The sequence below is a fragment of the Echinococcus granulosus genome, assembly GCF_000524195.1.
Source record: "Echinococcus granulosus chromosome Unknown EG_S00062, whole genome shotgun sequence".
Lineage (NCBI taxonomy): Eukaryota > Metazoa > Platyhelminthes > Cestoda > Cyclophyllidea > Taeniidae > Echinococcus > Echinococcus granulosus.
Genome location: NW_020170442.1, coordinates 99,025 through 113,944, shown reverse-complemented (window position 1 = coordinate 113,944; position 14,920 = coordinate 99,025). Strand labels below are relative to the sequence as shown.

Below are 14,920 nucleotides of genomic sequence, written 5' to 3'. Positions count from 1 at the left end.
CCAGAAAACTATTGAAACGTGAATAAATGCTAGTGTGGTTGTAAATGTACAAAATCGGGAAGTGAATGAACAGAGTAAATTGAAAGCGAAGTATCGGACAAACGAGCTTACTTAAGTACAATTCAGAGATATACAACATAATAGGAAACTGTATTAGCTAGGTTTAGGGAAAGGTTCACAAGCAACAGACAAGTTCATGAATAACTAGCGATATAACTTAGGTTAAATAAAACACTCGTACCTAAAAATAACACCAGATTATTTTGAATGGAGGGATTTGACGCACTGTGATCGATAGAAAGACACATGTTCTAAGATGATTTAGGCAATTCCTACCGAATAAAATACGGAGTCATTAAGCGAATAAAAAATTAAGCACTGATGCCTCAAAACTCTATTGGATGACCATTATCGGGGACGAAGTTAGACATTAGGAAAAATACGCACACTGCCTTAGGAATACGAAGAAGAACAATAAGGAAACATTATCCATCATACAATACGCAGGCCAAACCCCGATGGGCTCTAGAACATACCACTAGATAACAAAAAGCCACAAGGGCGGAAAGGTACAGCGAAATATATTATAGGCTGATTTGCTCTCAAGGTACCTGAAAGCAAAATTGTAGTTGCTACGCAAAGTCTAGATATTCTTTGAAAAATATCCAATACCTGCGCCTGTAATTTTCACTTATGTCCATTCTTGCCTAGTGAATCTAACCTAGGATTATTTATATTATTTATATTATTGTGTTTGACAAAACATGGGTATGCTCTTGGAATTACAGCCCACAGTTGTATTTGAATTTTCATGGCGTTAACCAAATTTTGCTCGTTTTTGTTGTTTTGCTGCTTTTTGATTTTGCTTTTGCTGCGCACTTGTGTGATCTTCCATTTAAGAACAGATGTTACTTATGAAATCTATTTTTCGCTAGCTTTGCATATTCTGTCATTACCTACATCCAGTTGTCGACATGTAGACCTCGTGTTTAACTAAATTCATTGACCCCAGGGTTTTCCAGTCTGCTTGCTGGTAGTTTTGCGCTAGTGTTTTTGATGTGGTTTTGCAGGTTTTTCGCAGTCAAGCTATGTATGACGTACCCCTGCCTGCACGATATTTAGTATCACGAAACTTAGGGCGCTTTTTGATTAGAAATCCCTGTCGTGTAGCTACTTACTTGGCACTGCACTCTGAGTCGATGAATTCCTTTCGTTAATCGGGGTGAGAACTCATGAATCTCGTTTACTGAAACCAACTGATTCTGAGCACATAAGTATGGACCTCTGTTAATTTTTGGTGATTTACGAAATCTTGGTGCCATTTGAGTCGTGCATGCCTCATTTATAGTCCACTCCTGTAAATTTACCAGTATATTGTTGTCCCTATTGCCTGTCATTATTTACACCTTATTATAGTGCATAAATACTGGCCTGTAGAGGTGGATGCTCAATTTTGCGAATTCTATGCTACTTACGCTATTTTAGATTCATGCCAAGATACGGACAATTAGTGATAGGGCCTGCGGGATGTGGTAAGTCGACGTACTGCGCCACCATTCAGAGGCACTGCGAAACTGTTCGACGACCCTGTCGAGTGGTCAACCTTGATCCTGCAGCTGAATATTTCGGGTACATTCCGTCGGCCGACATTCGCGACCTCATCCAAGTAGAACACGCAATCAACGTTGCACAATTTGTGGGAAAGCTGATGCATTGCATCTTCTCCTCATTTATAGGTCGATGATACAATGCAAGATGACGAACTCGGTCTGGGACCTAACGGTGGCCTCATTTTCTGCATGGAGTACCTTTGTCAGAATCTCAACTGGCTTGATGAAGCCCTTGGTGAAGACGAGTTGGATTACATCCTCTTTGACTGTCCGGGCCAGATAGAGCTGTACTCTCACCTCTCAGTTTTTCCCCGATTGGTGGAGTATCTCTGTCAGAAGTGGGACTTTCACATCGTTAGCGTGTTCATACTCGATGCTCGCTTTCTCGTGGATGGATCTCACTTCCTCTCGGGTATTCTCTCTGCCCTTTCTGCAATGGTGTGTCTCGGAACGCCCCACGTCAATGTCATGACAAAACTGGATATGCTGTCTGAAAATAAGCAAAAACTGGTTAGTTCCCGATATCTCCAGCCAGAATTGGACGAACTCTGCGAGACATCGGGTGACGAGGAAATCGATGGGAAGGCTGCATCTCCTCGCAAGTATTCTCGCCTTACACGGATTTTGGCTGGTGTAGTGGAGCGCTACAGCCTTGTCCAATTTCAGCCTCTTAATAGAGACAAGGAGGAGACAATCGAGGATCTTCTTTTCCAAATAGACCAGTGTCTTCAATATGGCGAAGACAATGAACCCATGAATCGGTTCTTCGATCAGACAGAGCGGGACCTGGCTGGTGATGAAACTGACAATGTAGACGATGTCTAATGTACTAACTCAGATAAGAGTAAACTTTATGTAAACGTATTTGTCTTTTCAACCCACTTTTTTGATGGGCACGCGTATTAACATTCGTTTTCTAGTTCTTTTTTACCCAAAGGCATTGCATGTGAGTGGGCAGCTGAGCAGCAGATACGTTATTGTTCCAGCTGGTATTGTGGCGGTGACTGGTGTTCTCTATATCATGGAGCTCATGTTGAAACAATTACCACAATTACTGGACAGACACGAACGGTTGGAGGGTCTAAACCTCTTTCTGGAAACGCTCGCTCATGCCTTCACGGGCGCGGTTTTTTGGATCATTTCCTCGATTGAGCTACCTGAGCCAAAATCGCTTCGATTCATGATTGAATCGACGTTTTTATCTGCATTAATTGCCATTGTTGTGGATATTGACCATTTCATTGCCGCTGGCAGTCTCTCCATAAAAGTGAGTGCACCCTTTATCTTATGTATGCATCGTATCTGCTCGTTAGATGATTGCTGAACTGGGGAAAACGACATTGCAAAAATGGTTGCAGGCTTTTAATATAACTCTGGTCCGGTTGAGTGTAAATAAGTCAGTCTGTTATTCTCAAGATCGGTAGGTGTGAAATAAAATTTAATCCTACGCAAATGCTTTTTGAGTTGTTAGGGCAATAACTACTGAAAATGGGAGGGCCTCATAATCAATCACTTCTAGGGTTGACCTCTATGTAATCCACTTGACTTTCGTTAAGGCCGCCCAATCCCTTCCCGAACGTCCATTTCTCCACTGGTCGGGCTGTCTTGTAGTTTTGGCGGTGGTGCTATTAGTTGGCAGTTCTATAATTCAGCATCATTGGTTCGCCGCTCCTTGCCTAGGGAGGCAAACTGTGGATGGTGGCTGGATCACTCTGGTAGCCTGGAGCTCGCATCAGCTTCGCGACTCCTTGCGACGCGGTCTTTGGTTGTGGCCCCCTCCCCGCTTCCTCCTTTCCCCACCTGGTCATATCCATACCCCACCCCTCCCTCTGCTCCTCACCTATCCGCTAGCCCTAGCCACCGTTCTTACTCTGCTTCACATCGCTCCACTCAAACTGCTTGATTGCGCCACTTTCTCATCGTATTTTTCGTTTCGTGAAAAAATCAAAGTATCTATTGTCTAATAAGAGTTATCTTTACAATTCTCCTCTCGTAGCATGATTGTGTTTCGTTTTTTGTGTGTAGATGTACGAAACCTGTTCTCTTTTGCGCGCGTATGATTTTGCTGCTTATATTACTAACCCAGATAGAGGATTGTTGTAAATCGGAAGGGGATTAACAAGCTCTATATGGACATTCGTATAGGCAGTAATGCCTATCATCGGCCATGACTTCTGTTAACTGGGTTTTACACTGGTTTTTTTTGAAAATACTAAACGTAATAAGAAATGTTTGATCACTATCGCTTGATTGGACGAATTTGAAAATTACTTTGTCTTCGTTTTTAAAGCGAATTAGATTCTGAGTCAGGTTCTAGGCTGTCGATTGAAATGCTCCTGATGTTGACAGTTAAACTACACGGAGGAATGTTGTCTATCATTGAACTAATCACAATCGTGTGCTTCACCGAATACTGACCTCATGAGTAGCATATAAGAATTCAGTCTATCACTAAACAGTATTTAAAAATTAAGGAAATGGTAGTTTCCGCTATCGCATAAATAATAAGACTTCAACTGGGTACGTGATTTTAAGTAGTTCTGAAACTGCATCGTTGTTATATTTGTTTACAGTATGGACTCACCGTAACAACGAATTGCATGTTTGAGTGCTCCAGTTTTGATGGATATTGTATTGCAACAAAATTTGATGAAGGCATTCATTGGATGGATTCAGGCTTAGCCGATGTCAGTGTGCCAACGCTTACCCATGCTCTGTCGACTGACTCTTGGCAGTTATTGGTTTGCCAACTCTTCCTACTTAATTGTGCATTAGTGGAAAATATTTTTAAAAAGCTGCTTCTTTCCCTCAGCGCTTGTGTCAAGGCTAAATCGGCCTGAGCTGACTAGATTAATTGGTTTGGGGTGTACACCACAACGTCTTAGTAGTAATACTTTTATTTTTAAGGTGGTACTGTTTAGCACTTGACTGCATACGCGTTAACAAATCCATCCACTTTTGCTTTCGATCTTTGCAGATATAACTACCTTGTAATGAACCTCCCTACAAGTGCTCGTCTTCTGCGCGCCACTACAGTCGAATGTTTCATACGCTACAAGGGAAGCAGTTCCCAGGTTGGTGGCCTATGAGCACTTTTTGATGATTTTTGGTGGTGAGGTTTAGGTTGAATCACCCTTATTGACTGCATTTCCAACATCTATTCTTATTTAAATAAGTCGTGTTTACTGGTATTACGCATAGAATCAGACATTCATTAAATCCTTGTTTTCTCAGTTTATCTACTCGTTTCAAGCGGCTTTTATTAGAAGCAAAATAGTTCAAAAAATAATGAGGATGTTCATTAAATAGCCATTCTCGTGGTGCATAAGTAAATTAAATTCAGCCTAATTTTGACTTTACCTAAAACCGTTGTGCGCACAGCACAGTGAGATATTTTGGATTTATTAACAAAGAAAGGCTTTCTCAGGCCAAGTCATTGGGCTTCTCAACAGTGCCTCATTTATTGGCTTTATCGCTTTTTTCTGAGAAAAGTGTCATCTATATGACTACGTCTCTTTTTGATGTTATAGCACGTTTTGTTTCTGTTGCCGGGATTTGTAACCAACTTCTTGCCTTAGGCACCCCTAGAACTAAACTAAAGTGAGGCTTTAGGCCGCTGTTTCTGAATTCTTAAAAGGAGTCACATTGCGATTTCAAACCATCACAATGCATTGTTATACTTGGATGAATATTCGTCCCAGGGTATTGTGAATTAATTCCATTCCACGCACATTACACGAATGTGGCTATTACGAACTGTGCATCACATGAATGTCTATGTGTGGAGTGAAGGGAGGCCGACAGGCGCCTATGTTACGCCCCACCAAAAAGGGAAGTGAACGCGGGACGATATTGAAACACTTTCCTGCCACGTATTCTTTACCTTATGTGACTTTGACGCGTGGTGTGTGTGTTCTGTCTGGAAAGCGCTTTAAAAGCACTGCAAAACTGAGGGACACGTTTCTTCATCCTTGTCGTGCCGCCTTCTACCCCCTTTTTTCACTTACCTCATTTTGTCATGACCGAAATCACAAGATTGTCACTTTCCATTCAGTCTAAATGCACAGCAAAACTCTCATTTTTCAACCTTTGTGGTTACGAAAATGGCCAGTGCGTTCCATTTCCTATGTTAAATGTGTCCTCTTATCATAATTTACGGGTGGAGTCGATCGTACTTAGTAGAGCATGTGATTGACGATTATTATTAAGCGATTTTTCAATATATTTCATTGGTAAACATACATCCGCACTACTTTACAGTGGTCTCATATGCTCTCTATTGCCCGAGGTTTCTTAGGTGTCATGAAAATGGGGGTCATTAAAAATATTAGATTTTTGAGCAGATTGCAGTTACGGGGGTTAGAATCTGTCAAAATTCCTCTCCTACCTGTTTTATTGTAGTTTGGGATTCCTGTCTAAACTTATTTTAAATGAATTTAAAGTGCGTGACACGACAGTTAATAACTATCACGTAGGGTCCTTCATCACAAGTAGTTACACATGTAAATCCGCTAGCGTTCGTACATATTCCGTTGTACAGATTTTTGTAAAACCGTATCAACATCCCAAGCTTTGATGTCTCTAAAAATGACCAGAAAGACCAGCATGGACTCCTACAAATTGTGACGAATTAGAATAATTTGAATTCGACTATTGATATCCGTGCTAACAATGCTTCCCCACACGTGCCAGACCAATCGTCTGAGAGGTAGTGGCTAATGGTCCTTCTGGTAGATGAGTTAAAATCAGGAGTAATTGGACAAATCTACACCTTTATGTTATTCTACTTCATTCAAAGTTATTCATCTTTGTTGCAGGGTTTTGTCACTTTTTAATTCATGCAAAGTTTATCTTTGTAAAAGGATTTTAGAACTTACAATGATCGAAGTTATACATATACATACATACAACGTACATATATACAAACATGGGCGTTACGGGACTGCATTTACTTGAAGGAATTACGCTGTTAACATCGTGCGTTGGTTCGTTAATTGTTTGAAAGGTACTTGATCTTAGATGCACCGTAAAGATTGGTTGTGCAGATTTGTGAACGAATTTGATGAGGTTGATTATTTAGAGGCTTCAATCCGTTGATCTCTGTCTGGTAAGTAATGCGATGCAGACTCTAACAATCCTGTTAAATAGCTTAAACTCGTTCGACAACCACTCTACTTACCATTTTGTCTATCGGTCGGGACATGTGGTCGTCCTGCGTGAGAATAGCCTTTAATGGTACACTACTTAGTCTTCTTTTTGATACACTATCGTCAGCAAGGTGGTCCAAACGACAAATATTTTTAGCACCAACTCCATTGCAAAAATGACGTCCAATACATTTGCTTTGAAAATATACTTCAAATTTTGAAAAGTTTACAAAGTAAACAATTATTTTGGATTTTCAATGGGCCCAATAACCTGAGTAGAATAATGGCAATGTCGACTTATGCCTGATTAATTTAAAGTTGAGCTGGTGTTTCCTTGTCAAGAGCATTTTTGAAATTATTTTAATATCAAGAAGTTACCGTGCATGAAGGATAAAGTTAGAGGTAGCACTTTTTAGAGATTTTCCATCATATTATCTTGGTCTTTTGCAAAGTGTCGTCAAAAAACACCCATGAAATATATCAAATTTAAGCAAATTTTTGGTTGCATGCGTTTTTCTTGGACAAGAATGCATGACAGAGAAGGCAGGAATTTGGTGCATTAGCGCCATTTGCCTTGAACCCTGTACTTTAGATTTAGGCGTCAGGTCTCTGAGTGCTCTTAGTATACTCATGTATTTCACTTTTATGACCTAGCTTTTACTTTGAATGTATTTTGAGTGCCCCTTGTTGTAACGAAGCTTCTAATAAGCTAAAAACTTTGAAGAGTACAGTTACTTTAGTTCTAAAATTATACTTGCGATTCTCCATCCCTAGTAAGGGCACCTGTCTAACTAACATCATTTACTCGAGTTCATCGGTAAGGTGTTGTCGAATTTATGCTTGGGATTCTGGGGATCCTTTATGGTGAATGAGTTGTGTTGAAGGCTTGGAGTCCCCGTAAAATGCACTTTGCTTCATAAATGCTATGTGTCGTCATTGATGGATTTTATGAAGGATTTAGCAAATAGAGTGCGAGTCGTAACTTCACTGCGTCATTCACAGACGTCCATGTCGAAAAATACGTGTCGTATTGAGGGACGAAGTTGGTTCCAGGGTAGTCATCTCAGCTCGGCTTGGAAGTGACATATGGCTATGCATTCCTCTAAGCATTAAAAATAATCTGGAGATTGCATTTTCGCTAAAGGGATCCCTTTTATCAAAAACCTCATTTTCATTGCATGTGGCACTTTTCAGGCGTCAGTCAACCGAAATACAGTGCAACTTCTGTTTTCACTTTCACCAGACTGACAAGCGGTGGTATGATTTGGCCAGTGACGCGTTATCATCGTCCCCATTACAACGCGTTTGGAATTTTAAATAAATTTCTATAATACATACATGAAGTGTACATTAGATCTCATTTTGCATTAGGCTCACATCATTCATTCCCTCGCTTGTAGTGATATCAAACTTCTCCGAATCCCCGTCTTTTTATGTAATTCACTTTGCCAGTGTCTCCGCGTAGCATACAATTGTAAGCTTTACTGCTGTACTCTGCCTGGTGCTTTGAAACTGATGGTGTTTTGCATCGGTTACTTATGTTAGGCTGAGATAATAGCACCGTCTTACGATGATGCGGGGGTAATAAATCTCCCTGGGATCTTATTATGCAATCTCCTACCACCTTTGGAATCAATCAAGTTCCTCTAATGTTCAAACACATCTGTGTATTTCAATTCCCAGATAGCGCGCACCCACTATTACAGATATCGTGTTTCAAACTCGCTAGGGAATAATGTTTGGAATTGTTTAGACAGTACTCGATCCACATTGCACATTTCTTGCCTAAATAAATACATGGTTTTAAAAATGCGCCTACGGATCGCCGGTTTTAACGAAGTGTGTGCAAATCCAAAAGTGGAATATTAAGACCTTCCTTGGTGGATGCTTTTCGACTCATTTGTAAGAGATATGGCCTTATTTGTCTGATTTCAATAGTGGTGGCTGGAGCGACAGCATCGAGACCCGTACGTGCGACGGGCGCGAGTGCAATCCTATCGCTGTCGCAGCGCCTTCAAGTTGCTGCAGATGAACGAGGCGGTGGGCACCGGTGGGCTGATCAGGCCGGGTGCGGTGGTGGTGGACTGTGGTGCGGCACCGGGCTCATGGACCCAGGTGGCAGTGGAACTGGCCTCACCTGGCGGAACCGTGGTGGCCCTCGACCTGCTTGACTTTGAGCCCGTGCCAGGAGCGCACTGCCTGTCCCACCTCGATCTTCGCCAGACGGCTCAAGTCATTCGCCATGTGCGCAAAGTCCTCGGTGCCGATCACTGCGTTGACGTTGTCCTCAGCGACATTGCACCCCCCGCCTCCGGATTGGGAGACCTGGATCATCCCAACCTCATCCATCTCGTCCACTGTGTTCTTCAGGTGAGCGATTGAGATATTTTTGGATTCCTCATCGGTCTTTCTCTAAATTCTAGGTTAAAGACTGTCGTGGTATCCACGTTTGAGCTTTTTGCATTGTTGGGACGGGAAAAACTAGTGGTTTTTAAACAAGTATATTCCAAAAACACACTTTTATGTTAGCAACGTGAGCTGCCAATGTACCAGTGTAAGTAGCTGAAGATCTATTTAAATGGTTTCCTGTATGTGATCTAGATGTGTAAATCCTTCGGGAATGACTTGCATTGGATCAACATCAACTATGCTATAGGCTTGTTTTCACTCCCGCATTTCGCTGAGACATTGTGATTGATATAGGTTGCTGAATGTAAGGTCATACCCCTAATGCCTACGGTAGCAAGTGTAAGAAGGTGCCTTCACTATGGTTATTTTATCCCTGGAGGAGATCACGTTTTTTGCTGCGTCCTTTAAGTGCCCGTGTTATTTGTAAAACTGTCATCCTCCCACTTTGAATGGGACGCGTTCCTCTAATTTCCGCTTTTCCTTTTGGTCGAATCGAAAACAATGCTGGTGTTACTGTCACTTAAATTTAGGATGCCCCCCCCCCCCCCCCCAGCTCTCTTTATGCGAGCTGTCTTCATCGTAATCGTAATCTCTCAGCAGCGTTATCTAGTGGATGGATGTTGTGTAGGTATGTCCATGTTGTTTGCTTCGCCTAGTCGAATACGATTCCATTTGCGAGTTTACACGTCGAAGGTGCATTGCGAGTACTAGAGAATATGCGCTCTGGTTCTGAATAGCAGTGATAAATCAGTACAGGCGGTTAGTGTTACCTTGATCCAGCGTAACCAGCTAGTGATGTTGGAGCTACAATTTTGGAACATAGATGTACTGTTTATATGAATTTTTTCATTTTTTTATTGTCCGAAACTATTCGGTCCTTTTGTAGAGTCCATTAAATAAACGTTACCAAGATCCTAGCTTTTCAGTCTAATGGGGAATGAGTTTGCTTAGTGTTTACAAAAAGCTATTTCAGCGTGTCTACATAAAGTTGCGAGAGCCACTGTTTGATTGTGAATAATAACACACGATAATGCGTAGCCACCCTCATCTGTTAATGAGTTCTTGTGCCGTTACCCAGGTTTTTCAGGTACGCAATCATTTGTTCTGTCGGGAAATTTCACAGTCTACACAATCTTAATTCAATTTACATCGGAAATGGATCAGTGAAACACAGTTTTGATTACATTAAAAAATTATAATAATAATTCCTCGCCGTTGCTGTGCCATTAAATACACTTCTTAATAGGCGAAACACGGCTTAAAGTATTTTTACAAAGTGGCTCAAAAACCGCAACCAACTTTTGTTTCTGTCATCACTGACTCAAATAAGTGACTACTGAATAAAAAAATTTGTCGAAAAATTGGATATCATGATTGTGGAGCACAAAAGCGGTTGAAAAACATGAATCTAAAGTAACCTTTTTTGCGAGTGAATGCAGACGATGCTGTGAGAATCTATGCTAGATACCTACAGAATACCTTTTGATTGGAAGAACACGCAGCAATCCTTAGCAATTCATGGTACTTTATATGCTACTTTTGAAGGAATTCCGCCATAAAAAGTTTAGAAAATTGAGCAAAATTTCAGCAGAGGTTTGGCTAAGAAGAAGTGAAATAAGTTTTGATGGGTACTAATATAACATTAGTTTAAATAAGTTATTTTCGACTTCCATCTGCTGTTTGTAGCACTTGATTTTCAGACTTCTAAAGTAGCAATCACAACCATAATAAGGGCTTAGAAACATTTTCATCGGTACTCATTGTGGATATCACAGTATGAGGCAAGCGCCTTTGGCAAACACGACATGAGGCTGGAATTTTTTTCAGTTAGCTTTGCATATCTCGCGGCCTGGCGCGAGCCTCCTTGTGAAGCTGTGGAGCTGCCCTGAGGTGGCGGAGTTCATGAGTCTCCTTGAGTGCTTTTACCGCGGCCCCTGGGACTCCGTCGGCGGGTCTTCTGTTTCCCCTGCAGTGCGCATTCTCAAACCCGACGCTAGTCGCAAGAACTCCGCCGAGATCTACGTCTGTGCACGAGGGCTCTCTCTTTCACCGCCCCATAAGTAGTCCTTCTCCAACTCCAAATATATTTCCAGTAATGCAAAAGCCCGTGTACTGCGGCCTTCACTTTTGACTTTTGTAAATAATACCGCTTAGTTTTAGAGGCACTTTAACTGCCCTATCTGCTCCTGGTTGTGCAGCATTATTTGCCTTCCCATAACTTGGACTCGAACAAGGCATCGTTTATTAAAACCTTGATATTTGTCAAAGTTAACTTTAAAGTTTACCACATGTGTCAATGGTGGTTAAGAGACTGTTACTTTACGGACTTTCGGTTTGTCTTATCTGTGCCGTCTTTTGATGTCCACTTTTAGACATTAAGTTAAAATTTTTTAGACCACTTTGATATAGCTTTTTTTAATATTGGGAGTGGAAGTTAAGTTTTACCCTGCCCCATGGTGGCGTAGGGGAAAGGATAGTAAATCCATAATCATGGTTAAAATGGGGAAAATTCTTTTTAATAGCCCGTCGGCTTTTAGTTTGAGATGCTGAAAATGTTATTTCTGATATGAAAACAGGTGCTTCCCAGAAGTTGGTTAGATTTTCTGGTGGAGCATGAGTATCGATAGCAGCATATTCCCATTATCTGACAAAAATACCTATATATTACTTAGTTAAAACTTTCAGATGCTATTTAGTCGTGTAGTTGACCCATGCTTTTCTAACAAAGGATCTTTGCCTTTATAGGAAAATGATCCTACTTTTCGGAAGCATCTTATTAAAATTTGATGGATTTTGTGGCCTTGAAATGAAATTAGTTCAAAGCATATAAATTGAGGAGTTGAGTTCTTAAGGGTACCAAATGAATGATTGCAAGCGACTTTTTAGACTGCAAATGTCTACCTTGCAAAACCATTGTTTAGTTGACCAAACGACTTGGGAAATTGATCTCCCCTATGTCTCGGTTTGGTGCATTCTATTTACTTTGATAGTACTGCCTCATGAACACTTCAATTGCAATACCTCTGACTGAAACACTAAATACGCGTCAAATGTCTGTGTAGATGTTCTTTTACTGGTGATTGAATGATAATCTAATACCTTCTCTAGAGAAAAGGAAAAAAATAACTTGTGAACCGCGAATAAAAGTTCCAAGATTACAATTTAGTTATACAAGGCAAAAAATGTGTAGATTTGTTTGTAGCAATTCGCTGATTAGTGTGAGACTCCTTTAACACCATTTTTAAATCAAAGTACATTTGTGTGGCTACCTTTTAAAGTCTTAAAGATCCGCTAGTTCTTCAAAACAGGCCTTAGGGTCCTATCAAAGTGTCTTATTAGGATGAACTTAGGTTGTAAAATTAGGAGGAGTGGGTGCACAGTTTACAAAACAGATTTACCTTTTTTCACATAAAATGCGACTATCATTTAGCAGGCTGCGATCTTGAACTTGCTAGTGCGAAATAATTATGTCTGAATGTCCGAATTCTGAATAAGTGCTTGAATCCACGAAAGGCATAAACCGTCTACGCTCTGGCATCCAATCTCTAAGGGATGCCATTCATAAATGAGCAAAGTGGTTTCGATGTGCACAACACATCGGATCTTGAAGACCATATATTTATGTCATATCTATACTGAAATCCTTTTGCAAATTTTACAGGATACATAGTCGTAGGTATCATCTCTCATATTGAAGTCAATTAATTGTTCCAATTTAAGCCGTAATTTTTATCTTTTAGTAGAAAATATTCCACATATCATTTATGCTTGTTAACTTTGCTATTTTTAATCCAGCTGACTACACACCTAAAAAAAGGTTAAGAAGAGCTCATAAATGCGCAAACGTGAAATAGTAGGCTTGTACTCTCTTATCTCGTTAAATTAATTGTGCACGGTGTTTTGTCATCATTCAGCAATGTACCCCCTCTTTTTCATCACTGGTGCAAGATGCGATTACCGAGGCTTAATCTCCCAACCGTTGCAGCTGTGCATAATTCGGATTGTGATAACCGTTTTTCTTCGAGTTGCACAGAAGACAGCAGTGTGTTATCTTCATGAAAACCACCTCTTACAATTCACCTCTCACTTTTATGCACTTCTATTATTAAGCTTTATACTATGGATATACTTCAATCTTTAATTGTATTATGTTTGAATGCATGTTAGGACTGAATATCCAACTTCGATGCATACATCTGACACTGACTGTTTACAGATTACGCTTAAACTAAAAAGTATAGCATTATTTACTCTCTGGTGGCGCACAGTGGGCCAGACAAAGGTTGAAGTGGCATGTTTCACGATTTACTTATTCTCACGTAAAAGGGACTTGAAGTAGCAATAAATAGGACCATAGAGAAGCAGTAAGCAATGCTGGCACGGTGAATGATCTTGCCATGATTAACGCAAGCACCCATTGTGAGCAATCACGCGGAAGTGAGAAAATAATGAGGCAAAGTAGGAGGAGGAGAACGGTTGATGGCGCGAGCGAGAAGCGAATGGCCCTAGGAGGTGGGCGGTTTGTAAGGTAGAGCCACGCGCTTCTGCTGCCGCGTCACAGGAGGGGAGTACCGGCGGGGAACCCGGAGATCACCAGTCTCATACCGGTTGTAGTTAGCTTCGTCGTCATCCTCGCCGCCGCCACCGTTACTCTCGTCTTCGTCGTTGAGTAGCGAGACCATCGGCAGTTTATACGCTCCGCTAACGCCGCTGCTTGTTAAACAGCTGACTGTAAACCAAGTCAGAAATGTACATTAAGTATCATCACTCGTATGCAGAATAAGTGAAATTCTATCATCCGTATCTCCCTCATGAAACTTGACGCCAAATTGGTGAGCAGTGCGAAACAAAAGGATCTCAATAGTACTGTAAAAGTGCATCTGAGTAAGATTTTCGTGAAAAGTTAGCATTTTACTGTGTATACGACTTTACGCCTACCATGACTTGGGACTTAAAGCGTACAGGTGTGCTACTTAACGATGTGTCTATATGTATGTGATGGGTTGGGATTTGTTCCTAGACCTTACAACATTCGTCGTGACAATAAAATGAAACCCATTAGCGTGTCTGCTCACAAGACCCTAAATAGACAATAAATGTGGAAGCAAATGATTCAAGGATAAGATAGTCATAAAAGTGTCACGATGCAGCACTGGAATAGTTTAAGACGAAACATTGCGTTATTTTCAGGTTTTGTCAAAATATTACCTGGGAATCGTTGGGAAGGGCTTGATGTAATGATTATGACAGTAAAGATTCAAAAAATTGACGTGAAGTAATTGTGATAGACACTAGCGTTATATACAAATGTGTCATTGTAGGAAATATTACTTCTTGAATGTCGAAACATCAATAGTATTTTTTAATCCACTCATCAGTCGAGACACTTAATTGTAAAAAAAAACAAAATCATTTTCCATTCCTTTGACGAATAGTTCTAAAATTGAAGTCTTCTTTGCAACAATTGGAATTCACTATAAATGGAGTCACATGTACTTTTGAGCAATAATAAATCCAGACATTTTAATAGCTACTCGTTGTTCAAACAAAAGCGGGCTGACGGTGTCGTCGTATTTGATACTCTCTATGTCAACGTTGCCGTGAGGATGGATTTTCTTTACGGCTTCAACCAACAGTCGGCGCCTGCTCAAGTTTGCGGACTGCTTACTGGCCATGAAGAGAATTGGACAGCTTGAAGAATGGGAATTAAATAACTATTTACCTTATTACTCTTCCTAGCACTCGTATCATGTT

At 40.7% G+C, this 14,920-nt stretch overlaps 2 protein-coding genes across 2 annotated transcripts; both read left to right on the top strand. All coding sequences in view use genetic code 11, as the record gives it.

Moving 5' to 3' along the window:
• Nucleotides 1-1,489: 1,489 nt before the first annotated feature.
• Nucleotides 1,490-2,435, top strand: EGR_06700 (GPN-loop GTPase 3; the record flags this gene model as incomplete). Its single annotated transcript, XM_024495949.1, has 2 exons — nucleotides 1,490-1,696; nucleotides 1,737-2,435. 2 exons carry the CDS (start codon nucleotides 1,490-1,492, stop codon nucleotides 2,433-2,435), a joined length of 906 nt encoding a protein of 301 aa, XP_024349609.1.
• A 6,350-nt stretch (nucleotides 2,436-8,785) lies between these two features.
• On the top strand, nucleotides 8,786-9,319 carry EGR_06699 (Ribosomal RNA large subunit methyltransferase E; the record flags this gene model as incomplete). Its single annotated transcript, XM_024495948.1, has 2 exons — nucleotides 8,786-9,127; nucleotides 9,287-9,319. 2 exons carry the CDS (start codon nucleotides 8,786-8,788, stop codon nucleotides 9,317-9,319), a joined length of 375 nt encoding a protein of 124 aa, XP_024349608.1.
• Nucleotides 9,320-14,920: the final 5,601 nt, after the last annotated feature.